Source organism: Xiphias gladius, chromosome 14, assembly GCF_016859285.1.
Source record: "Xiphias gladius isolate SHS-SW01 ecotype Sanya breed wild chromosome 14, ASM1685928v1, whole genome shotgun sequence".
In the NCBI taxonomy this organism is placed as follows: domain Eukaryota; kingdom Metazoa; phylum Chordata; class Actinopteri; order Istiophoriformes; family Xiphiidae; genus Xiphias; species Xiphias gladius.
This window is the reverse complement of record NC_053413.1, coordinates 16,127,434-16,154,751: the sequence shown is the minus strand read 5'-3', so window position 1 is coordinate 16,154,751 and position 27,318 is coordinate 16,127,434. Positions and strand designations below refer to the sequence as shown.

Here is a 27,318-nt window from a genome sequence, read left to right as displayed (position 1 = left end):
AAACTGGGAAACCTACCTTGGTCTCTTGAGATATCTGGCTTATACCAGAATTTCGATGTGTCCTGCACAAATTTTACAGTAACCTGCTTGCTAGCCAGTACATCTGAAAAACACACAATAATAGGCCCAAACAGTCTTAGCAGCATTCTTTTGTGTGCTCATCACCTTAAGTGACACCAATGAGGCCAATAGTTTCTTTAGCAGACCTTAGCTTACCTGGCAGAGGTGACGCTGTGCCTGGCGTCTGAGCTGACAAGTCAGGCAAAATGTTGGGGAAGGGAATACTAACTGAGCTCCCGCTGTGGGGACTCGAGAACCCACTGTGGGCTGGAGAGGCTGTTCCCAGCGAATGCTCCCCGTCTGACGCCCTCTTCTTCTCAGGCAGAAGTGGGGGCTGCATTTGGGGGGTCTGTGACTGATTCTGCCCATCCATGGAGTTCAAAAGATCCCTGTCCATGCCTCCATTTCCCAGAAGAGAAGAGCCAGAGTTTGGGCAGTCCGTGCCATAGCTGACACCAGAGTCATCCTGCTCGTCAAAGCTTTGAGCTGGACTTTGGCTGAGAACGTAGTGAGCCATGCGGCTTCGCTGGCTGCTTCGAGGGGAGCTGTGGGCGTTGGGGGCGGGGTGGATATGGGGGTGGTGCAGGGGAGGAGAGTGATGGCCATAGTCAAGTGACATGGAGAGCTGCGGTGGTTGCCTGGTAGAGGTGTAGCTGCTCAGAGAGGAGTGGCGGCTCAGGACGGGATGGTCTGGCCAGGACTGATTGATGGATGAGCTTGAGTTGAGACAAAAAAAGTCACTGACATACAGTAAATCAATATTGTTTAATCTTTGGTATTAACACTAAAACTGAAGACTCATAGACTTGTAATTAATATTAAAGGGCTGCTGGTGTTGGTTATCCAAGTGATCCTACATTCTACCTTTTAATTTGGGATGGCCAGTGATAAAATGGTTAATGCTGCTTTAAGTTTTTGTAGGGGTCAGAATTCTACCTGTCTGTCCGCTGAAGGGTCCCAACAATGGAAGCAGAGTGTGTAGCACTTAGCGTCCTGTGGCAATTGATGGAGTCTGGCAAGCTGTCAACTCCAACATGGCCCAACATCTCTGAATATTCCCGCGGTTCTGTGTGAGAGAAAGAAAACAAATTGAGTTCTTCGAGCATATTTTAGAACACATTCACAGGATGGAGCTGTTTTTGTTTTAAATGGTGCAAACATGAAAATAAATACAAAGAAGGAGAGAGAAAAGCTGCACAAAACAAATTTAAGAACTTGAATTAAACAAAGATACACTTGCTGAAAAAACAGCCAGAGAGAAAGGACAAAAATCCCTCAGGAAAGAGTTCTGGGTTCTTTCCAGTAACAAACAATCAATATTGTAACCAGTAACCAATTACCACTGACACAACCCACAGAGTCAACAAATCAAATTCGATTGCAGCTAGAAATTAAAAGTCCTCTGATTATCTAGAAGCTTTATTTTAATCAGCCATAGCCTGAAGCCACCGACAGCCCCAAATCGAAAAGCTCATGGTCCAACTCAGTCAACGGCCAGGTTCTCTCTTGGTAAGGTTTATAGGAGTGAGAAGTGCAGAGCTGAACGAGTTGCTGGTTTCTTCTTGTCCCTGTTTCCTCTCTGTTTACACGGAGACAAATGTTTTTTTGTGTCATGTTTTCTGACCCACAGTATCCATGGAGATGTGGCAGGGCTGAATGTGGTGATTCTTGCCTGGATGTCTGAGGTAGTAAGAGGCACAGTAGGGGCAAAGATCTGCTCCTATGCCCTAAAAACTTTGGACATACTGTAGATCTCTATGGAAACAAGTCAATAAGAGGTCAAAGTAGAGTGAAAATGAAAGTAAAGGTTAGGTTCATGGAGAGATCATCCATCTACGTATATGTGGGTAGCTCCACACATGTACAATCTTGTGCTTCTGTGACAACACTGATCCAAAAACGTGTAAAATAAAACACAGCTAACGTAATTTGAAACCATCCGGGATGCGACAAAAAAGTCAGCAAAGAAGGCTTCATACCAGTTTTACATATATTTTACATATTTCTATCATTACGATTGAGTAAACAATAAAAAACAACATGAAAGGTTGTGGGAATTTACATCGAAGTCCACAAATGCTGCTGCTACAAAGTGCTACAAATGCACAACTTTTCCCATCTCTGAGAACAATCTTACAGCCAGGGAGTGTTCCAGCTCAGATAAACACCACAGAAAAAAACATCCACACAAAGAAACACAGGGGGGGCTCGCTTTTAATCTAAAGAACAACAACACTGTTATGTCTAAAAAAGTTTTCTCTTCAGGCCGTGACCACACAGACATTCTCCAAAAACCAAACAAAAAGGGCTGTGACCGGTTAGGAATCTTCCTGCTTTTGCCTTTATGGGATGTCTTTGTTTTCAGCCTCTGTCTCAAAACCACTAAAATTCCACGAACAACAACATCACTGTTCTTAGGTAAAGCAAGGGGGCCCTCCAATAGTTCTGTTCTAATGAGACAGTGGAACCAAACAGGCAGTCACAGGGCAGACATGAAAGAAAACTCTTGCAATTACCTCCCACTCACTGCATCTTTATGTCACTCACTATCTTTAAATTGATTTAGGGGAAAAGACACAAGTAAGTTAACAGAAGAATAGGGGAAATGCAGTCTTAATATTTTTTTGTTCTTCACAGCACTTTGTTTAGTTGTTTAACTTTGAATAATATGGAGCCTCAAATCCATAGGCTTGTAAAAAGGTAAAATGATCCGTATTTTTATTTCACTATACAATGACATATCTGTATTTTAAATATAATACTGTGAAATTATATGGAGAATTGTTTTTGCATTCCACTGTTCTGTGTCTATTCTTAACTGCTGCTGTTAAGTTCACAAAGAAAAACCACTTTCTGCCCTCAGACTGAAGACTTTTCATAACAGCTTCATGTAATGTTCTGTTTTCTCGAAGTAGTGAGTCTAGTTTTGCATTTTGAAGAGATTTGAACCTACCATGGTCTGTTCTGTAGCCTCCATACGACTGCATGCTAGGAGATGGCGTTTGCCTGTTGTGATTTAATTCTGACATATTTTTCACTGAAAACACAAAGGAAACAGGGACAGGGACATTAAATTAAACCTAACAAATGAAGCTGGTCACAAATACATGCAAAAATCAATCACACCGACAAAAGGAGCCTATTCACAATGAAAGAGGAAAAATACAGTACTTACCATACGGTGTAGGTGGAGAGATGGGGAAGGCAGGAGTGGGTGGAGTCATGTCACTCCCGGCCTCGACCCCACTGTCCATGTCTGGGCCCTGGGCCCTGTAGTCAGCACTGTCACTCCTGTACAAAAGGGGATGCTGGAAAAAAAAAACAGCACACACACAGGCACGTACAGTAAGAATCCGTTCACAATAGAATTTAATGGGAAAAACAACATTGAGCATTACACACATACTGTGTTTACCTGGGACTGTGGAACACGGGGGGAGTACGTCCGCTGGCCCCTGTACTCCTCTGTCCCGTCCCACCCTGAACTACAGAAGCCTGGGTGATCTGTGGCATCACTTCCTTGGCGACTCAAACTCCGTGTGACACCCACCCGCCCCTCACTAGACTGGACAGCTGGATACACACAGGTAGAAAGCAGCAAGCAGTTCATTCAATTTTACCAGATTTCAAGGAAGTAAAGTACGTAAAAACACTGAAAGGCAAAAATAATAGTGTTTTGACCTTTGGTACTTTTTAGAAAATGATTCAGCAAAATGTTACAACAGTTTCACAACATGGTGTCTTGTAATTTTGTGAAGTTTTTTCAATTACAGCTAGCTCAGAAATATTCAACTGGACAACAAAAATTTGAGAAACCATAACTAGAAAGGAGATCATATCATTATTATATGATTCAGCTGAATTTGTAATTCTAATTCAGAATTATAATTCTGATTTTTTGCAAACTACTAAATTAAATTTTGTGCTCTGACAATCACACTAATTTGATTTCACATATTGTTGTAGTCACTTTTGTGAACCGGGTTAGCTACTTTCATGACTTCTCTCTGTAAAAAGTTTGGAGCTGATGACATTTTTATTAAGTCAGTCCATAAAGTGAAATGACCACACCGCTAGCCCCAGGGTACTGCCTAAAGTCATGTTTTGAGAGGACAGCTGAGGAATTCCAGGGTTCTGGCTGGTGGGCTGGAGGGTGTGGAGTATGTGCGTGTCAATGTTGTGAGTACTCTGAAGAGTGCCGCCACTCAGCACCAGGGTGTTAATTTGAGCCCTCCCAGCGAGCTCCAGCCTCTCAGCCCTGAAGAATGCTAATGGTGCAGGAGTACTAATGCCGGGGATCATTACTCACTTGGTCCACAGGGGAATATGGATGACACAGACAGTGTCATGCATACTTGGCAGTGTTTCTCCATGCATGCGTTTCAGGGATGCAAGTTTTTCCTCTTGCATTATATGCATCAGTCTGCAGAAGTTGGTATTTATCTGTATTACATATCCAGAGAATGTGTGTATTTTGTCTGGGTGTTGGTTAAGAGGTGTACGAAATAGACATGGGCACGGGCAAGCATGGATCTGAAGGGTTCAGTTACTATCATTCAACAAAGACAAACTCTCTTTCTCTCCAATGACTCAGTGCCATCATTTCTGTAACCTAATATGACCTCAAGAGCAGGGTTGGGCAATATAACATATATAGTACTGTGAGGCAATAGATATTTAGCCACACAATTTCCTAACAGTAATTGTTCCCTTACTATCACTGTATTAGGCCAATGTTAGCAATGCTGCAGATCAGTGAGCACAGGTTTTGATTAATGTGAATAAATACTTTGATTTGTCGGGTATTTAATTCACCGGATGAGTCAAAAACAGACACTTACGTGTGGTTATTTTAGTTGTAACTGGTTTCGTAAATTCCTTGATTTATATGAAAATGTGACACATATCTAGATATATAATTTATACACATTGTGATAAACGATTTTATGCATATCACCCAACGATACTAAAGAGGAATCTTAGACTGGGACATACATTTTTTTTCACAAATCATAAACGTAGCAACTCTGATATCAACTACAGATGCACTTTGCAAAACATGTTCTGTTTTCTTGGTTCTTGTGCCAAAACTGTGTTTGGAAAAAATCTACTAAATATAATATAAATATAACAAAAATGTTACTGCCTCCTGCAAGCCATGAAGGTGTAAAGAACTTTTTATTGGACCAGATTTCTCCTGCAGGCTTTTCTTTGGCCTCCGGTGGAGGTCACCCCCCGCCTTAATTACTTTTTGTCACTTCTCATCAGTTGCTGATTGACAGCCCTAGTGCCCTTAAGACAACATAAATACTGTAACCTCTGTCATCTCTCTCTTTTTCTTTTCTTCCTTAATCCAGTTAAAGGTGTCAAAATGACTTGGCAGATAGTCATGTATTATCCATAAGATGAAAAAAAAAAAAAATGTAAATCAGCCCTCCTTTATCAAAAATAACTTTTGCTCCAGCTTCATGTAATAACACAGCTCTGCAGAATGACTCTGAGCCATGACTCATATCACTAGTGTAAACTTATAAAAGCCTACATAAAAAGCAAACAATCCATTACTTCCTATAGGTTATTTGTGAATTAGCTAAGTTGTAGCCTTCTGCGTTTGTTTCTTGGAATGATACTTCTCTGTAGTTGATATGCAGAGACAGGTATGCCTTTGGAATCAAATGGAAAAAACCTCGCCTCCGGGCTCACTTGTTCCTGTTTTGGAAATTCCTCAGGCCTCCTCATCCTAGCCCCCCCCCGCGCGCAACCACAGGTACATGTTGGAGTGTGATTCATGCGCTGCTAACATCCCTACAGCTTTCTGCATTTTCTCTGCCTCACTGGTTTTCAGCTAAAAAAATATGCAATGGAGCCCTAGAGAAGGGCTCCTGCACCAACAGTAGTATTACTATCTTCGAGTCAACAGTGCTTTACTTCCTAACATTAAGGGTGAGCCAAATATGACATGAAAAGGCTGTGATCTTTGTTACACTGGAAAAAGATAGTCATCAACATTACATGGTAAAAAATTACAAAATGTTGTGACATTTTTCTTATTATGTTTATCACCACTCATTATGTTTATCACCACCGCTGTGGGGGAAACAAACTTAAGATAAAACAGTGGAATTTTGTAATCTAGAAATCTCTATAAAGTGTTTACAGCTTGGTGATAGAAGCAGACATACAGTTACTGAAAGGAATTATTTTGGAGTGTTTCAAAATCATAGACTGCATCCAGAAATATGGTCCTGGGATCAGTTTCAACATGAATGGAGAGGAAATAGCTTTGGTGGATATTTACTGTAGATACAAAAGTCATTACGTTGCATAACCTCTGTAAGCACAACAAACCTAACAACAATCAAAGCAGACATTTTAGTATTAGAGTAACATATCATTGATAAGTACTCAAAAGAAAAAAAAAGCCTGGAAAAGATGGAAGTGCAATGCAACAACAACATGCCACAGTAATAAGGAGAGCAGCTATTAGAGGTATACATAATGCTTAAAACTTCTACACACAAAAATAAGCTGTCAGTCTTGGGGAAGTCCGATTTTAAGGACTTTGATTTTGTAAATATCTGTATTCCTCAGTATGCAATCTCTATAATCCAACACTGAGAGACGGCAATGTTCAGAAAGGTCGATGACAGCTGCTCTCCCTCTCTTCATGTAACATACTGATCCTGTAGTCAGATAGCTCTACCGACAAGTCTGGACAGCACTCCATCCTCAGAAACTTACTGAAAACATCTGAAAACCTGGCAACAACCCTGCTATTTCTGACACTAAAACACGCCAGGTGGGACAGGGAGAGAAGGTGTGCTTTGTTAAGTGAACTCTGTAGTGCAGGAGAAGAAAAGGTGGTGCTGTTTGAGAGGAACTACTCTGTTTTAAAATATTCTTAGCATGTTCATTAAAGTTGTTTTTTAACTGATATCTTTGCCATGTTTATTAGACATCTCCAGCAAAAACAACTTTTCTGCTTTCATAATGATCTGTCACATTTCTTTTCACAACCACACTTCCAGACTACATCATCACCACCACCACACCCAGACTGTCTGACTATCTTACCTGTCTGCTGTGTGTTTGTCAGGGTTGGTGCATTATTATGGTTGAATCTGAGATTGATGCCGTTTGAGCATTTGCCGCCTGAGCTGTTTGCATGCGTGCTGCCATTCCTCTTAATGGAGCTGCTGTGGCTTGAAACTGGCACGAATGTGGGATCCAGGTCCATGATCAGCTGGTTGAGCTGATCAATGGAGTTGTCGATGTCCATTGTTAAAGATTTGAACTCCTCATCCCGCTTGTTGTTGTTATTGTTTAATGTTGTCTGTTCCTTGTAGGGTGCTGTATTTCTCAGAGCATCCACTGCTGTGTCCCTAGTAGGGACCTGTGGTTCAGCGGGTAGGCCTGCTTTGGGTGAAATGCTCCCCTGCTTGTTCCCTGGGTATCTTTCAGTATCATTTCCTTCTTCTGGCATGTAGATAAACTGCTGTGCAGCGACCATCTGCTGCTGGCGAACCCAGGACTGTGTGGAATAGCTTCCCTGTCTGTAGACATGCTGGTTGGGCATGGGAGCACTACTGGGATTCGAGGAGGCCACAGAGTTGCTCCGGGAGCTCAAACAGCCCCTTCTAGCCTCAGCATAAGATCTCTCATATTCCTCCATGGGAGGGGGTGCAGGATGGTGAAGATGTAGCTGGTTTTGGTTTTGCTGCTCCTCTCCTCCAGGACTGCCAAAGCCATCCGACAGCAGGGAGTTCTGGCTGCTCTTGTGGCACGAGGACGACAAGGTCCCCAAGCTGTCCACGCTGTGTAGATCGTGACCTGTAATGACCTCATCATCCAGGATGTCTGTTTCCCTCTCTCTGGGACGGGGTTCTCCGTTGATGTGCACTTGGGCCGGGACTATTTGCTGGATGCCCACCCTAGGGCCTTGATCATCCATTTCCTCCAGTGAGGGGTCCTCAAGACCAAAGCCGCTTAGGAGGCGCTTCAGCTGGACCTTTTCCTGCTGGCTGGGGCCCTGGTTTGGCCTGATGGTGGCAGTAGTGGCGGTGGTGATAGGTGTGGGTCTGTCTGCCCACAGGGAAGTGCTAGACAGGCCCGAGTCACTGCTGACAGAGAGGGCGTGGTCGCTGTGGTCAGGGCTAGAGGTGGTGGAAGTTGTGCGGGCCCCTCGGCCCAGCGTTGCGTCTCCTCCGCTGGGGCTCCTCTTGTTAGAGGCTTTGTCCTGGGTTAGGCCTTGAGATCGTGGCGCTGCAAAATAGAAGAGATGCAGCGCTTCATACAGTCAGCTGGTATGGGCACACATACACACAGAGACACACAAGCAGCAGAGACTCCCACAGACAAACACAAACGGCACAAAACCACGGACAAGACTCTATTAATATGCACAGTCATGTCATTTCACAAACTCCATCATTCAAAACCTGTAACTGACAAAGCTCATTACTTACAATTGCACCTCACCTGACAAAGACAACATTCCAGACAACACATAGCATCAGAATACAAACAAGTAGTACATTAATACACTGGGAGAGAAAAACATGAATCATGTTACTAAATTGAGACAAACTACGTAATTACATGTATCAGAAAAATAATACTTGGTCAATTAATCCAGATGATCAGAATGTTTATTTTCTAATCCAGTTTATTTCCATCAAAGATATTCCATTCATTTTTCTATGACAGCTTCTCTGTCTCCCATCAGGCCATCAGGTGAACTGCCAAGGTGCTAGTGTTTGCAGCATGCACAGCAGACTAGCTCAGGTTATATAAGAGATGTTAAGTCTTCTTTATGCCACTACAAGAGTCAGATGGCTCTGGATCTTCAGAGTCTGACCCCTGCATTCCTCACTCTGCTGTTATTAAGCCACCCTACTCTCTCTTGCTTGCCCCTTGACCCCAAACATATGTCCAAACAACCTCCTTAATCCTCAGAAGTAAAAAAGAAATCACAGAGGTCAGTCATTTCGCAAGGAAGAGTCAAATCCATCACGACAGACAACGGTAAAAAAATAAAAATATAACAGAAAAAACAAACTCAAGTTCAGCCTTGCTAGACTTACGCTAAATGAGGGCTAGAGAAGAATTCCAAGTGCATGTGAGCAGTGTGGCCAAGTAAGTGAAACTGCTGTTCCACTGTCACTCTCCCTCTGCCTCAACAAAAGACCCAGAACATGACTCCCATACTTCTCCCTCAATCTACCGCTTTAAGTAGTTGCCTTCCAGTCAAACCATGACTGGAGGATCTAAATACCAGACACGCATGATAAAAGCTCCCCCTCCTCCTTTTCTCAAGAAAGCTCCTGAATTAATGGCCTGGCCCCCACCACCCCCCGGCTCACAAAAGCACACTAGTGGAACCTGCACTCGGCCTTGAGAAGCCTCAGCTCAGGCCTCCATGCAGGTCAGTTCCACCAGGAGTTTTCCAACAAATCCCTGTCATAACATTCCCTCTAGGAAGGTATGTTTCCCCTCTCCCTCAACACTGGCCATCTTTCTCTATCTCTGTCACCCCTGTCGACCTGCCTCTCTTTTCTTCTCCCTTCCCATCCTGGCCACCCATCTGTCTCAAACAAAATCTCTTACCTTCGCTGCCACTGCCAGGTAAGCACACAAGACAATCCCCGTGTCCCGTAAAGCACAACCTAAAGAGGAGAAAAGGCCACACAGACGCCCGCGAGCGGACATGGCTTGTAGCCAGCAGATAATGGTCAGGGTCAAATCAAGAGAGTTCCAATATGTTGGCCCTGCTTTCTTTCTCTGCTGAGAAGGTGAGAGTGTTTGCACTCCACACAAGGGGGGACCTTGAGATCTCCAAATAAGGGCAGAGGAATGTAAACAAGTGGGGTGGGGTTTAAGGGTGGGGGCGGGCCGGAGGAAAGCAGTAACCAGACCTCTTGCCCTGCATTAGGGGACTACCCTCCTGGGAGGGCGGCCCAGAGAGGATCAGAGAATAAAAACAACATTCCTGCAGCTCCAGACTTTTTCACTCTCTAAAAAGACACTTTTTAATTAAAGCAATCCTTGCCTTTTACTTGGAGCTCTAAGCAGTTTTCACGAAAAGCAGCAGCCCAGTTGTTTTTCTCTCACCCTTGTGTGTCATGAAATTACATGCCTGCCATTCTCATGTACAGTATTGCCATGAAACAGATGTGCTTTAAACTTAATTATGGGGTTCAACAATTGTTTTAAAAACTGTTTCACCTATTGGGATTACTCTGGCATTAACAAACCAATGAATGGTTGACCAAATATGTTTTTAACAAGTGAACTTGAGAAAATCAGTCCAACCATTTATATCAAGCATTCATGATGTTGGTTGTTGTGTTATGGTCAGTCCCTGAATAATCCACCAATTACAGCGCAGAGAGAGGCAAGATCAGAATTGTTTCTCTAGCTGCTCTCGTATCGCAGGAGGAAGTCTGGTTGTGTATGGCCATGCAATTACCCAACCATTTCCATTCCTTCTCAGTTACAACCATTCCGCACCTCCTGAATGCCAGAACTGTGAGTTGAAAGCATAATGATGATCATCATCGTCATTTTCTTCCGCCCAAGCTTTTACATGTGCCTCCAATGTGTAAACGACATCCCTCTAAGAAATGTATCTCTTAAAATCCTGTGTACTAATGTGAAGGACATACTGTAAATACAGAAAGTGTAGAGAGGAACAAACTACTCATCCATAGTAGTATTAAACCATGCAAATAGTTTTATTCGCTCAGATTTTGAGAGTTCATCACTGAGAATTTTGCCTTTACTCCAATACAATGTAGGTGAATCCGATTTTGTTAGTGGTGCTCAAAAACATAGAAAAAATACATTAAAAAAAAAAAAAAAAAACAACACCCTGTTTACTGTGGACAATCTACAGACTTTTCTCTACTCAGTTCTCTCTTTTTTTAGCAAATTTTTTCAAGCAAAATGAGTGGGTTTGATATGGGCAACAAAATAGTTGTACATTCAGGAACTCTGAATGACATGTAATGTGTTACATCTTACAGGCACATACTGTACATAGTCATATTTTCAGTATTTTTCAAATTGTTCATATCATAGTCTTACGGATAGGTTTACTTAATTAACAATTTCCATCCAATCGTCCTTGGTTAGAGTGTTTATATGCAGCAATTTCCATTTGATGGCTGTCTAGCAAGAAGACCAAAACTATATTCGTCATTTGCCATAGGTTTAACTGGGATTTTGCCCAGTTATATAATGTGACAAAAGAACTTCTGTTCCAAATGTTTTCATTATCTATTTAATGATCTTTGCAAATATTGAAAAATTAAAGGGCGTGCCCAGAAAATATGAAAATTATCATCATTTTTTTTCAACCACACTGCCGCCATCATTGGTTTCGTCCCTGAGAGACAATAATAAATTAAAGAATTCAACTTTGTGATCACTACACTAAATCACTACATTTTCCTATATAGTATTCCAATCTTCCTCAGATATTGAGAGGATTTGTTATAACCATGACATTAGATGTTTGTTGCTATGAGGAGTTTTTATTGGAACTTCATCCTACCACAGAGACAATTTCCATTAAAAATTGCGTATTGAAAGCAAGGTCTGTGGATTATTCAGTCTAGCAGGAACACCTCCTCTGGACAGAAATGTTGCCGTTGAATTTTCAAAATTGTTTTATGCTGGGAGCCCAACAAACAATATTCCATTCACTTCCATTATACTGGAGTGGCAGCAGTAATGTTACCACTTAATTTTACCTTATACATGAGCCATAAACATAACCATTCATGAAATTAAACTACTCATTTCCACAATCAGCTTTTACCCAAGCCACTCAAAGATGATAACCTGCTTTGAGTGTAAACTCAAGTAAACAAACTTTCTGGAAAAACAATCTTTTAAAATTCGGATCTAAATTCACACATGAAGATAAACACACACTCTCACTGGTGATTGAAGAAAAGCCATTGAAGTAAATGAGGTTTTCTTTTCACAGCCTTAGCACCACAGTGGCAAAGAGTTTTTAAGACTTCCCTCTCCTTACCAGCCTCTGAGTGACAGCCTCTAAGAGGCAAACTGGACCTGCCAGAGGACTGGTGGTAAGTAGATGTAGAATTTCAACAGAGCTCCCAGTCTTCCCTCTCAGATGTAGTGTTTACATGAGAAAACAAGGCTGTAAATATCCCACATGAATGCTTTGGAATAAAGGCAAGAGAAAATATTGCTTCTTTCTTGGCTGTGCTTGGATGAATTCTTAAATTTGAGATGTTGCTCTTTAATTGCATTGCCAGAGGTGTGCATAAAATCCTATATGAATGTGTTGGAATAATTTAAACCAAAATAAAAAGGGCAGCTCGTTTTCATCAAACTGCTTATAAAAGCATTCAATGAATACTGGGAAAGGGTGGATCTGTGTTTTAATGGCACCACCACGTTGCTCTATTCTGGGAGGTTGTTGTGAATTCTGTGGTTGAGTGGAGAGCAACAACCGCCGCGCGGACGGGACACCCCGACAGGGTGGCTCTGAGTGAGAGTGTGTGTGTGTGTGTGTGTGTGTGTGTGTGTGTGTGTGTGTGTGTGCGCGCGTACGTGTGGGCGCTATTGAGACTGTGTGTGTGTGTGTGTGTGTGTGTCTGTGTGTGTGGGATGGTTAAAGCATGCCTATTCATTTGATGAAACAACAAAATTGAAAACTCTTGAGAACTGGCTGCCTTTCCTCTGAAACCAGCATTCCCCACATACAACAACACTCCTCCCTGTCCTTCACACAGAAACAACACTGGTTGTCATACCAGTCATACTGCAACCTTAAGACTTTCTTACACCGAGGTAAATTTTAGCTTCCATTTCCTTTCTTCGCCATGATAAAAACTTAGGCAGGCTCTGTGGAAACAAGACTTTATGTCCCACCCATGAGTAATAACTCCTGCCACCATTGACTGCAACATAAACCAAGCTAGTGGTGACTGTGTGTGAATGTTAATGCAATCACACTGTAGTCGCTCAATAACATGGGGCACAGGACCTGTCACTCTGTGTTAATTCCCTGAGAGAAAAAGACAGTTTGTGTGTGTGTTTATGTAATTTGAGAAACAGAGAGAACACGCTGAATAGCAGAAAGGCAACAGCAAGAGAAAAGAGGGGACTTTAATGCCTAAACAACACCCTATGCATTCTTCTTCTGTACATAAAACACTGACATTTTTTGCTCAGGAAGTCTTAGGAAGACTTTGGCACTGTTATAACAAAGTATCGTGAGTCATGTAGTGACTGAAGCAGCGTAGCAACAGTACCTTCACCATCAAAGATGTTCTGGTAGGAGTCCCAGCGGGTTAGAGGATCTGCCGTGTTGTAGTCCACAATAACGTCTGCTCCATTTTGCCACCTGTCGGCACCTGGACCCAAAAATAAAATTATTGTAGCTACTGTGTCTTGCTGTTTTTTCTGTATTCTTATTTTTTTCTGAAAATCTGTAATGACTCAAAGGAGGAGAAAGTAGGCTTTGACTGAGCAGTATAGTTTTGCATTGATAATTAGGGTTTGGCAATAAAATTTGATATTATTGGCTTTCAGTGGAGTGGTATCTCAATGATATGATTCCCTCTTTTTTTTTTTTTTTAAACTGCATTTTCCAGTTTAAAAGCAGCCTTAAAATGAGTACTTACACATTCGTGAAAATATGTTAGTTCACTTTCTTGCCAAGAGTTATATGAGAACACCACTCTCATGCTAAACATGAAGCTACAGTGATCAGGCAGTTATTTTGGCAGAAAGATTAGAAGCAGGGGAAAACAGCTAGCCTGGCGCTGTCCAAAGGTTAAAAAAAAAAAGAATTAGTCATTTTAACATTTTGTCTTTTGTAAGGAATGAACAAACCAAATATAATGTTTCAAACAGTGAGCTTTAGAGGTGGTGATAGACAAAAGTTCTTTAACTTGCGAAAGAGCCAGGCTAGCTGTTATCTCCTGCTTCCGATGATTTTGCTAAGTTAAGCTAACTATGTCCTGGCTGTAGATTCATATTCAGCATACAACTATGTCAGTGATATCCTTCTTTTTATATAACTCTCAGCAAAAAACAAATAAGAGAATTTCCCATATCAGCATATCATGGGTATATAACAACGAATAAAACCCAAAACAGGCTGTTTTCAAGGTTTAACTGTGAGCCCTGAAGCTGTAGATTGAAATCATATCTATATCGTATTTTTGAGGGACAACAATGATTGGAAATATAACATTTTTGATTAAAAAGACCAGCGTATGCCAAACAAATCAGTCTTACCTTAGCAGAAATCTTTCATTATGTCACTGGGACATAAAATATTGTCACATTTTGGAAAGGTGTTTCCAGGACAAACAAGTAAATATATGCACACATACAGACCCATACAACATAGTTTGATTCCCGTGGGGCTCTGGGGCAGCACATGCTGTGCTTCTTTACCTCTCTGTCAGCACACACTTCACACTACATTTCCCCGCTGCAGCACTCCACATCCCTTCTCACCAGGGGGCGGAAGGGGAGGGACAGAGCACAGGACAGCACAAAGGGAAAAATGGACAAAACACTGTGTCTACTTTTCCAACCGAGTCTGAAGAGTCAGGAATCTACCTTGGATTCTCTCTGGTCCCTCGGAGAACACCAGTTCCACTCTACCATAATCTGGAAATCTGTGATCTGGAATATAAACACAAACGGGAATGCTGTTGCCATTCAGAAATGGAAAGATGAATGGTGCACTCTGTGAGCAGGATTCTCTCCGTACACGTAACATGTTTAGGAAAACAAGATTATTGGTCTCTAAGTGCCAAGTCTAAATTAAGTCCAGACTGAGCCCTGCAGATGCTGCATGAAGCAGAGGAGTTGCCATAAACTAGTGGTGGCACGCTGAGACCTGCTCTCAGGGTTTTTTTTTTTTTTTCCAGGTCTACCTTTGCTGGCAGTCTCCATGTCCTCTTTTTCAAACATCAGGTTGTAGCCCTGCACTGCTCCCGTGTGGAACTGTAGCCGGAAAATAACTTCACGTTCTGAAGTTAGGTCACTTTTGTGATAGCATTTAATCTACAAGAGAAAATGCAAAAACATCACGATCACTTCGATGAGAACTGATGTCAGAATCTTTGAAAAGGCATCTTCTTTCTTTCCCTACCATGATGTCCCCTTTTAGAAGCTGGGCTGGTTCCAGGGTGATGCATACCCGGTCTCTGTGGCCTGGACCAATATGACTGTAACAAAAACAACAGAGGAGTCAGTCAATGTGAGCCAGAGTTTGGAAGCAATCACAGATATTTACAGAAAGCAGAAACTCAGAATTAAAATCACCATTTAACTCAGTTAAACAGAAAAGTGCTTTGAAGTATTTCTACATTCTTTGAAGTAAACAATAATGTTCAAATTATCGTACCACATGTGTAAGCTACTTACTAGATTCCAGATGAATACACTGCTTGCATCCCCTGGTAAACTTTGATGTACGGATGACATACTGAGGAAAAAAAAAAAAAGAAATCTCAAAAAAACGTTTGTTACAAGTGCACTGATAATATGACCTCGAGTGTAACTTCTCAGATTGTTTTTTTATTCACGGCTAACGTGTGATAAGCCTTTGTTGTGAGAAAGGGATTTCAGCTCCACAATGTCACGAATACCTTTGATGTTTCAGTTAAATTAGTGAAAACAGCAATTTACATACAAACATGGGTGTGAATTCGCATGGGTTTACTGGGAACCCATAAAGACGTTCTTCTCTTCAGTTATGTTTATATAAGTGACTCTATCTGTCTGAGCATGCACGTGTGCGTATTGGAAAAAGAGAACGACATAAAATACAGATAAGTCTCCATCTCGTTTACTGCTCCAGCTTTGATGTGGCTGTGTCTGGATTCTTTTATACTGTTGTGGTAGCAGCAACTGTATTTTCATGGGGAATCAAAGCTGTGTATGGTGGTAAATCATATGAGTTTAACCTCCAGCGGTGTCGAAGTTTGGTATCCCATGAAGGATGACACAGTGCAGGAACAAGGGGGAGGCATTGATCTTCATGGATCCACTTAGAAGACTGTTGAGGATCCAAACATACCTGACATGAAAAGCATAGAGGTGGATGTAAAACAAGAATGGTCAAAATCAATGCAACAGAGGCAAAGACATCCTGTATTTTAGTCAGAAGAATGGGTCGAGCCCCACAAATGCTGGATCCTACACTTTCCATAATGCAACTTGATTATGTTTTTGCATTAGATCCTCCCTACCCAGTAAACTTCCATGACTTTCAAACTCCACAACCCAAGTTTGTAACGCAGGGTTTGCATTAAAAATGTGCAATTTCCAAGCCTAAACTGAGATAACCCTGGTGACATTACGACAATATCTGTTTTTTTTTTTCTCAGACATGAAAAAAGTTCAGGATTTTGGAAAATTATTTGCTTTCTTTGCTTTGCTCTCTCTCATGTTTTTATGCTGAATATGAAGTTATAGCCAGCAGCCACCTTTTGAGAAATTTTGGTTCCTATTGGTAGATGAAGAAAAAAAAAGAAAAAAGAGGTTTTTTTGTAGAAAAACATGTTAATATTCCTCAAGGTTTTGGTACTTAACTCAGGTATCATATAGGGACAAGTACTGAAAAATTTTTATTTTTTTCATTGTCCTTGTTGTCACTGATGAAGGTTCAGTTCAGAGAAACATGACAGCCTGAAGAAACTAGAACAAAACAAACTTAAGAAACCAGTTCAGGCTAAGGGCCATCAGTGTGAGTGGTGATGATTCACAGTGATACAGAGGGTGAGGATTACACCAGGTTACCCTGGGATCCCATTCTCATTACAATGACCAACAATGACAGGGCTTTTCAGTGAAATATAGACAAACAGCACCGGGACACCCAAAGTGTTCTATTGAATCAGGTGAGTCTGAGAAATGAATGTGTTTGGATGGAGACATGGGTCAACAAAACACCACCACCAACCACCAATGGTTAGACGCATGTTGCTACGCACAAGGGCGTGCTTATGTTTTGGGTCTTACCGTTTCTGCGAAGGTGTCATCAGAGCTGAGACCTTATCATCGTAGTATTTCCTCATGGCGAAGCGGTCCAACGCCTGATCAGCACTTTGAAGGAGACGGAGAGATACATTAAACACTTTCGGCAATTATGACTCGAGAGAGATTACACTCTGCTGCTCTATAATGGAATGGTTTTAACCCTGACATCAATTAGGACAACGCGCGCACACGCACGCACGCACACACACGCAAACACACACACACACACACACACACACACACACACACACACACACACACACATGCATACACAAGCATAATGGACAGGAGTGAAAGTAACCGGAGAGACAGGGGATTCCAGCAGAGAGGAAGAGAATGCCAGCCTTAAGTAAACACGGAGGGGGAGAGGAGGACAGAGAGAGGCCAGAGTGTGTGCACAGCTCGGCTATTCAGACAGACCTAAAACCAACAGGCGTTGGAGCCTTTTCACCACAGCTCTGTTTCTCTCTCTTCCTCCCTCTCCCTCTGCTCCCCCCTGAATCTATTCTATTGTAAATCTGCCTCATTGTTTTCGTATCTCTTCCTCTACACCTCTTTTTGCCCTCTGTCTTTCACATTCACCTTACCGAGCCGGTCTCCCTCAACGGGACACAAACACTAAGGGAAGCAGAGGTGGGCTAAATCGATGGCCAGTGTGTGCTCATACCACAATGACTGCTGTGTGCAGAAAGGATCTACATAGTGGCATAACACCAGGCCGTCTCTCCAAATGTTTGTTGCAATTCTTGACTTTAGGGCTCAGTAAAGCACCAGCCTCTCTGAATTAGTTTGACTGACAATGGTTAGAAAATTAGAATGGGTTTTCGTCACGATGAATAGATTTCATGAATCTGACACCGTGGGCAGAGGCTATCACAGTAACTAACATGGTTCCAGGTTGATTCATGCAATTCAATACCGGGTGATTCATAGCTTATACCGTGTGGTTTCCCTTTGACTTTGAAAGAGGTGACTTTTCACACACTTTATAATTCACCTGACCCCAAATGAAAAACAGTGAAATAAATCGGCCATGGTTAAGCGATGACGTTGCTTGTGGTCTACGAAATGAGTCTTCATGGATTTTTGCAGCATGATGTTGTTACTGTTTGCTGCCAAGGATGAGTGGGTGTATGCACATAACTTCAGTGCACACATTTATAGTAACATAACATTAAAAATTTGAGACACAGATGTGGTTACCTGGCAGACACGTCGGTGAAATGCACAAATGATGAAATAACAACACCGATTCGACCCTTGCCACCCTAAAGAAACAAGAGAGGACAGGATATGATTCACTACACTTATGGTTTTATGCTGATTTTGATGCCCTAAAAACCTTTTTTTCCTAAATCATCTTCCTACATATACACACTATTTTCTGCCAAGTTAGAACAGTTTTCGTTATTTCACATAAAAGAGACAGGCGCCTGACTGTTATTTTAAGAAACAATGTCATAGAAGAGATTTAAGATTTGACGCCAAGTTTCCAGAGGCATTAACAAAGAACAAGAACTTACAAAATGTGTAATGGCCAAATATTGACTATTTGGTTAAATGTGGGTTAAATGCTAAATTGCTAATGATACAACACAACTTGGAGATGCTCACCCGGCAGTGTATAACCACCACATGTAGAGGGTCAGCATTGAGCCAGCTCTCCATGGCCTTACAGATGGTGCAGATCTTATCCAGAGGTGGGGCATGCAGGTCTGGCCAGCCTGTATCCAGGATCTGAAAACACATCATACACTGTGAACAGATATCATATCTTTCTACAGGGCCAGAGGCCACAGGCCACAGCCTATGTCCCTATGCATTACATATCAATATTGTGGTGTTTACTGTGCCTGGTGCCTGAGACAGCTGATCACTGTCTGAAACACTGTGTTTTGCTGCTTCCCAGACTGATGTATATTGATATACTCATCCTGAAAGGAATTTATTAACTTTGATGCAGATGATAATCACTTAAACTTACCTTGGGGTTCATTTTAGACAGATCATGTCTTCTCTCCGAGAGGTTGATAATCTAAAGAAAACATACCACAAAGCCTATGATTTACAATGTTGTAAGAAACATTATTGCATATCAGACTTCCGCTTTAACGACTTACTGTTACATTTTATCATGATAGAAAGATGAGCTAGGCACTCTGAGATCAATACTTTTATGTCAATATCCCATGAAAGCCCATCAGCCCAGACATCAATACTGCTTGCCCTTTGACACTTGGCCACGGCACATTTCAAGGTGAGACAGCGAGCAGCACATGAACAAGCACTGACCAGGTAGTTATCTGCATGCTTGGACTTGAGCATTCGCGTGACATCCTTCAGGTTGTGTGAGTAGATCTCCTCTGAGCACCCCCGGGGGAAGGACACGGCAATGATACGTTCTGTGATATACGTAAGGTCGAGTTCATATCCCTCCTCCATCCCTGAATCTTGGGACTACCTGTTAAAAATATCGAAGCAGACACACAGCTGGATAAGGTTCCTCAGTTATCTCACACCGTTCCTACTTTAGGCAGGTGACTTTACTCAAGTCAATATTTGATGGTCAAAGTCCTCAGCTTTAGTCACTGTGTCGAAGTTTCCCGCAGATATCTGTAGAGAATGATGTCAACTCCCGATTGTATGTCAGACGGTGTCTTGTTTGCACAGCAACGGTCAACAGTGTGTAATCACAGGTACTGTACTGGTTGAAACGAAAAAATATATCAAGGGCTTTTTAACATGAGAGATTATATTTGCTTATCTGTACTGCAAAGAGAGATGTAGCACAGTGGACTCCAAAGATTGGACACCGGCAATCTTGTTACCACAGTCAGTCAGTCGGAACTACAATGCAAAAGATTTAAAAAAACAAAACAAAAACCTAAAAAAAAAAAACTTTCAAAGAATTCCGGTTTAAACCAGTTGCTGTAAATCCCTGAGTGATGGCGTGTCCCTGTGACCTCATGGCCATGAACTTCCTGCAGTGGTGGTCTGGAGAGAGCCCGTCCCCCACCCCAAAACACACCACACCCACACACACACACACACACACACACACACACACACACACACATTACTCTCTTATCTAGTCATCTCTGTATGCTCTGTGCTGGTTGTCAGTGTTGCTGTCAAGACTAGTGCTGACACTATTAGTTGATTAATCAATAAGTCAACTGACAACTAGTTTTCACAGCTTTTGTCAAGTGTTTTCAGCTTAATAATTTTAAGGATTTGTGGTTTCTGTCTGTTTTTATATGATTGTAAAAGTAAAATACTGAGGTTTTTGACTGTTGGTCAGACAAAAAAAATCAATCTGAAGTTGTCAGATTGTTAGGGTCTAGGAAATTCTGACTGACACATTTGAATATTTTAAAAAAACAAAAAAAGATTATTCAAATAAAAATAGTCAGCAAATAATATTTATTGGAAAATGAAAATAACTGAGTTGCAGCCCTTGCTAATAGTGGGTTAAACAAAGTAACACCCACAGCAAAACATGTAGGCTGCTCCCTCTGCCTGGAACCTTCTGCAGTTATATTCACAACTGAGACATTTTCGTCTCCCTTACAGTTCAAATCAGAAGCTGCAGAAACTGGTTGCTCTCTCTTCTTAGGGTATTTTAGAACCTTGATGTGTTCGTTTCATTAAGTTTGGATTGGCCTTTTTATTTCTATGGTTACTGACAGCTCTTGGCTTTGTTTTCAGGTACCATTTAGGTTGTTTTTGGCATTAATTATACATCACTGTATCAGAAATGTTATTCATTATTTTATGATTGCATTTCTGTTTAATTCTGATTTAGTGATATATTTTGTCTAATCTGTCTTAAGTTGTTTTTCTGTCATTCATTCTTATTATTTAATGGCCAGGACACTCTCAAAAAAGACTTTTAATCTCGATGAGGCTTTCCTGGTTAAATAAAGGTTAAATCATTAAATCAAATAAATAAAAATGCAGTTTTTGATTTATATGGTTATGGCTCTGTCTGAGGATTTTCCCAGAAGTGCTCCCAGGTACTTTCCAATTATTGCAAGAAGGTGGGGAAAGTTCATAGAAAATTAAACTTTTATATATTCAAGTAAGGACTCCTTTCTGTCTGCTGGTAGAATGGAATAAATCATATCCTTTAACTGAAGTTTAGTCAGGACTTCAAAACCTATGTTAATGCAAAAACTAAACAATGGCTGCAAGATAGCATTACCTAACAGAATGTGGATATCTTATTATGTTTGTTTAATATGTTTTACTTTTAAATTTATTGATATTTGCATTTTGCATTTTTGAACTTACTTTACTGTTCTTTCTAAGGGTGCAACTAACACTTACTTCCATCATCAGATAATCAGCTGATTATTTTCTCAATTAAGTGATTGATCAGTTAATGTATAAAAGGTTAGAACATTGTGAAAAATGTCCATCAACAAGTGCAGGACTCCAAAGTGATGTCTTCAAATTGCTTTTATAGTCTGCCTAAGAGTCCAAAATTTGAAGATACTAAGTTCACAATAATGAAAGGAAAGGCTCCAAATTCTCATATTTGAGAAGTTGGATCCATTAAATGTTGGCCTTTTTTCTTGAATAATGACAAATGGTTAACAAAATAGCTGGCATGATATTTTCTATCGATCAACTAATGAATTAATCAATTTATTGGGTCAGCTCTTGTTCTATCCCTGACAAAACCGAACCCTGCTTTTTGACAGATCGAGATTTAGTCTGTAAGTCAATGTCTTAGAAAAAAAACAACATTGCGCTATACACGTGTTGCATTTGAATTCACACAAGCACATACTCTCACGTGCATAAACATATTCATAAGTTGGCAAAGATATTATCATCCTTCTTGAATGACACCAATTGTTTGTTGTGATCAAACGATCCACAGTCAAGAATGTGTCTGTCAGTTAAGTCTGCAATGACTGCAGGCTAGAGCCCAACACTTTGAAGGGGGCCAGAGAGGGAGCCATAAACCAGGGACAGTGTAGCCACAGTTTAAACTGGCCCTCAGAGGGGAATGAGAGAGGCCATGTGTATGAAAAGGTCATCACTCGGGGAAACAGGGCTGGGTGTTTTTTGAGTGTGTGTTGATTGAAGTGGTTGTGTGTGTGTGTGTGTGTGTGTGTGTGTGTGTGTGTGTGTGTGTGTGTGTCTGTGTGTGTGTGTGTGGGGGGGGTCCTCGGGGATTGTTGGAACTAATGGCGGGGTTAGTCTATTTCCCCCGAGACCGAGGAAAAACTGTTGACTAATGGGAAATTAATGAACAGGTTGGTCGGTACTTAGCCTCTGGGTATCTCCAGGGCAGGGGTATGGGAGGAAGGTTTAGTAATGTTTTGGAAGTGTCAAACTACTTTGCTAACTAGAGATGGGAAGGGTATCTAGCCAACAATTAACCTCTATGTGAGCCTGGAGTGTGAAAGAATGTTACTAAATTAATTAGGTGCAACAATGAGGAGTTTAAAAGTTTAAAACTATTAAAGAAGTATTTCAACATTTTGGGAAATACCCTTATTAATTTTCCTGGATAGAGTAAGATGAAAAGATTTATACCCTTCTTATGCCTGTAAGGTTAAAATGAAGTTAACATTACAGCCAGTAGCCAGCTAGCTTAGCTTAGCATAAAGACTGGAAATGGGGAAAACAGCTAGCTGGTTCTGCCTAAGGGTGACGAAATCTGCCCTATAGAACTTATAAAAAGTCGGTAATTAACAAGTTGTATGTAGTGTGTTTAATCCAGACAAAAACAAAACTGTAAAAATGACATGTTGTGGTTTTAAAGGGAGTTTTGGGCCAGACTGTTTCATAGCCGGGCACAGTAACTTCCCACTTACTTATGCCAAGAATTACTTCAGCACATAACTCCCTGTAAGACCAGGTGTTGTTTTTACTTCTTTCATTTCGGGCATACTGTAGTCCTGGTAGGTGGCATTTGTTATCTTTGGACAGAGCCACGCTACATATTTCTGTCAGTTACCGGTCTTTAATATAAGGCAAACTAAGTTAACTTGCTGCCGGTGGTAGCGTCATATTTAACAGACAGACATGACAGTGGTATCAATTGTCTTGTCTACCTCTAAGCAAGAAAGTGAATAAGTGTATTTCCCAAAATTTTGAGATAATAACACAAATAACTGATTAAATAACTAGTTTCAAGGTAACTAAATAAAGAAAAATAAAAAGGTCAAGTCACTTCAATTAAAGGCCATGAAGATCTACAAAAGTTGCCAATATTACACAATAGAATAAATCATAAAACTTTGAAATATGAACTTGAGGCTTATTAATTTTGAATGAATTATTCATGCACAGCGCTGCAGTAACCAACATCCTTTTCGTTCTCAGACCTCTCACTTCTCCCAATCATCATTCAAGCCAACACGAGCGACTTGCCCCAGCACGCACTAAAGATAATTGGTCTTTAATTTGCGCTGACTGCTTTTGTTCCTGGTTTGAGGCACAGCATTAGCTCACAAAGGCAGAATAAGCAGTGCCAAGGAACTCAAATCCTGAGCCCACCCATGGCACTGTGAGAGTAAGTCTGGTAGAGGAGTGGAGTAGGCAGAGAAATTCGAGAGAAAGGGGTTGCCAGGTCTACTATGAACAAGCTGCAACAGGTTTACTAAGGTCAGGATGTTGGGGGATTAGGGTGTGTCTGGCTCCCCCAGCTCCAAACTCTGCAGGTAAAAGCTTGACTATGCTGTGTGGGTGCTGTCAGCCACGTTCACACATGCATGACCAGCTCCAAATGCCTGTCTCTCAATTACGCTGAACAATGCTGAGAATAAATTAATCAAACATTCTTTTTATGAGTAAAAAATGCAGGAAAGACAGAATAGGAAGGCATATTAAAGTGCTGGGATAAAGCCTGTTTCTATTTCAGGAGACACACCCTTCACCTGGCCCAAATGGTATGGAAACTTCCATTTCGTATGAGCAGGTGGACCACGAGATGAAAGAAGACAGCATCATGTAATAGGACATAAACTGCGGCTGAACTGTCTCAAAATCCAGACATCAGTGAGTCAGCCCCTAAGAGTTAAACCACAGCCTAATCATGTAAACCGTGACCTCATAGTTGTTTTCATTTTTGAGTCCACTGTGGTGCCAACAGTCGGGGAAAAAAAACTTTGCATGCTTGTCCGTCACAAATAAGTCTCTCCCGGGCCTCGGGTTGAGCCACAGCAACCGAATCCATTTACGTGAAAGTTTGTTTGTATGTGAATAGACTGGTTGCTACATGTCTACCGACTCCCCGACTGTATTTGCCATTAGAGATCTCCATGTGGTCATCATCATGCAGATCGCTTTTACATATTTCTACAAACCAGTGGAAGAAGTAATCCAATATGGAGAAAGAACCTTCAAGAACAATATATACCATTTGGGCAGTAACTATTCTTTTTTATCACCGATACATTTTTCAATTCTTATTTTCATTATTATTAGGTTCTATCCCTGTAAAATGTAAAGTAATGACAAATTCCACTTACAAGTTACCATAAGAGCTTAAAGTGGACTTTCTCAACAAGCGCCCCAAAGCCCAAAAGTATCAAATTTAACAATGTTACGAAGTAGAAAAGCACCAAATCCTTATACTGTAGGAGCTGCAACCACCAAACTTTAGTCTAAATTTACCAATAAGAGACTTAAATCTACCTAATCCATCAATCTATATTTAAATGGATAGGATGAAAAGTAGTAACAGATGCAAAGTCTTTTTAAATCAATCACAGAAAACTAAAATCTCCACAAACACTATGCCTGCACACATATGAAAGCAATCAAGGGATCCCTTCCCCCATTCACACTCTGAAATCAAACTGAATTGCTTCTGTTGGCTCGAACTCCTGGTTTATGATTGACATGTTGTGGCAACAGCCTCCATTTTGTGACAACTTGAATATTTTTATAGGTCCATTAAACTGAAATTATGCGTCTGACATGAAAAATTCACTGATATTCATCACTAATAGGAGAAAAAAAAAAAACCAACACTTTTCCAAATTGCACCAAACCCCTTGTCACACCACAACACAAACTTGATCTGGTACAGACTGCTTTGCTGCTACGGTTAAAGCTTGAATTCAGCGTGGGGTGATAAAGCTCATCCAACCCAGCTTTTAGGAACTGACTCTGTTTTGCACCTATGGAAAAAAGCAGCTATACATACAGTACACTGCTGTCTCTTTGGGAGACTCTGGACAGATTAATGATCTCCTGAGCTGTTTATCTGCAAACCTGAGTAACACCTAAAGTGCAATAAATGCTTCAGGAAGTCTGGCTGCCTGTGGAGGTACGGCTGGACTATAATGTTTCTTTTTTTACTTTTGTACATTTGTACCAAATTTAGCTACATTTCTTTGTATTACCTTTTATTTCTTTGTTTGCCTGGCACATGAAAAGAACTTTTCATGCCTGTTTACCCCTCCATCAGATGAGAGGGGTTATACAACCAGAACAGATTTGTTTCTTGCCCTTGTCCTCTGGCTGTAGCTCCCAGTTGGTATTTAGCATTCACATCTAATAGCCATCTAATAACCTTGATACCATCAGCTTCACTGTTCCAAACCGCCTTGTATTCATACTTGGCACGAGCGCACGCCTCATGCTGCTGGATAACATGACCACAGTGACATAACAGGCTGGTTTAAGGGCCCGGAGAGGGACAAGGCCACAGTTTGTTCTGGTCTTTTCCTGTCAGGGGCTCTATGTGTTTAGGCTGTGGCTTTGACACCCATTCACTGTTCAAGAACTGAAATAAACAAAACCATGAGAACTATTGAAAAAAAAAGCCACGGAAGAAAAGAGCCGGGCATTTTTAGCAAGTTTATTTTGTAACCCTGGAACTCTAACATGTATTTGTGCCACATTTTCATGAGATATTTTGAAGGGAATGAAAATGACAGCCCCGGCTCTGAGCAAATCTGTGCACCCTTAAGGCTCCTGAAGTACTCCCTAATTACCGTTTTCTATCCTAAGGTCATAGTGGAATGCGTTCCAAAATGGATTACGTTCCCACTCTCGCTCCCTCATTCTCTCCATCTCTTTTGCTTTCCCCCTTTTTCTTGCCATTCTTGCCCCTTTATTACTTTCAGTCTGTCTGCTTCTCTCTGTTTAATGGCTTACACATGTCAGCCAAGTGGCCATGGCACTGCTGTGACAAAGTGAAATGCCCCAGTGCTCTGTCCCATGCTGTTCCTCCCAGGGTTAGATCACAGTGTTCTGCTTACAGTACACAACCCCAAGCCTCTGCCAACCCACCTGTCCAAACCACACTATCAGGATCCCCATTCATCAGTCGCTCTCCCAGCCCTTTGTAATTGCCGCCTGTTATCAGTGAGAGAAAACGGAAACTTTGGATTTCTGACGCACATTTCTTTCGCCTTGAGGGAGAGATATTGTTCATATGGCTCCAACCTCAAAATAGAACCGGCAACAAAAGCTGTAATTGCCAGTTCAAAAATGTTTCTCCTGTCTCACTTGGTCTGTAATTAAAGCTAATCTTGAAAGAGTTTAGCCTGAAAAATGTTCGGAACAACCTGCATGGTTTATGTTGCTTGAAGGAAAGGTGCGCAAGAGGGTGTACATGCAGGTGTGTGACTGATTTTCAAGCAGGGAAAGGGAGGAACTGATATTCAGGTGAAGAGGGCTGTAGCTGCTGTGATGTAAGGACGCTCATACATGTCATCAACAATGGCTGCCTGAGAAGCATAGCCCTAGGGCTGCAAATACCTCGCAGCAGCTGTAGCTCAAAGAAAAAAGCCATACTCTCTCTATCAGTTTGTCTCCATCATTTATCCATCAGCAGGGCAGTCCAAACAGTCAACAAAGGACAAAGTAGGTCTGTTTGTTTTGGAGCTCTATAGACTACTGGGCACAAGTCTTCCACAAGAATGGCCCCATATGTTTCACATTATAAAAGGTCTCCAGTACACACTGGAGCCCACAACAGCAAGGATCCCCAAATTATAGCTACTGCATAACACAATTAATTGAGAAAGACAACAAGGCTAAAAAAACTACAAAGACTCAAAGAAAGTCAGGCCAAGCTTTGGGGAGTTCGATTCAAATGTTTTCAATGATACTCTTTCACATTAAAAATGGAAAAAACATCACAAGATCAGTGCCTGCTCAGTTTGAATGACGCTTCTCTGTCTTCAGAGTCCTGCTGAAAGAGCCGGCGCATACACACATGCAGTCATCCATCCACACACACAC

General features: G+C 41.4%; 1 protein-coding gene across 2 annotated transcripts in view; it reads right to left on the bottom strand.

Moving 5' to 3' along the window:
- Positions 1–27,318, bottom strand: part of LOC120798677 (tensin-3-like) — a 35,002-nt gene that overhangs the window by 6,873 nt on the left and 811 nt on the right. For both annotated transcript variants that reach the window (XM_040143154.1, XM_040143155.1), the window contains 18 exons: positions 19,393–19,561; positions 19,085–19,135; positions 18,715–18,837; positions 18,304–18,368; positions 17,083–17,166; positions 16,026–16,138; positions 15,484–15,544; positions 15,209–15,284; positions 14,991–15,120; positions 14,671–14,736; positions 13,350–13,451; positions 7,135–8,322; positions 3,476–3,633; positions 3,236–3,368; positions 3,014–3,097; positions 997–1,126; positions 217–776; positions 17–103 (listed from right to left, as the gene is read on the bottom strand). In XM_040143154.1, the coding sequence (XP_039999088.1) occupies positions 17–103; positions 217–776; positions 997–1,126; positions 3,014–3,097; positions 3,236–3,368; positions 3,476–3,633; positions 7,135–8,322; positions 13,350–13,451; positions 14,671–14,736; positions 14,991–15,120; positions 15,209–15,284; positions 15,484–15,544; positions 16,026–16,138; positions 17,083–17,166; positions 18,304–18,368; positions 18,715–18,837; positions 19,085–19,135; positions 19,393–19,542 (3,361 nt within the window). In that variant the 5' untranslated portion in view covers positions 19,543–19,561. The remainder of the gene's footprint in view (positions 1–16; positions 104–216; positions 777–996; positions 1,127–3,013; positions 3,098–3,235; positions 3,369–3,475; positions 3,634–7,134; positions 8,323–13,349; positions 13,452–14,670; positions 14,737–14,990; positions 15,121–15,208; positions 15,285–15,483; positions 15,545–16,025; positions 16,139–17,082; positions 17,167–18,303; positions 18,369–18,714; positions 18,838–19,084; positions 19,136–19,392; positions 19,562–27,318) is intronic.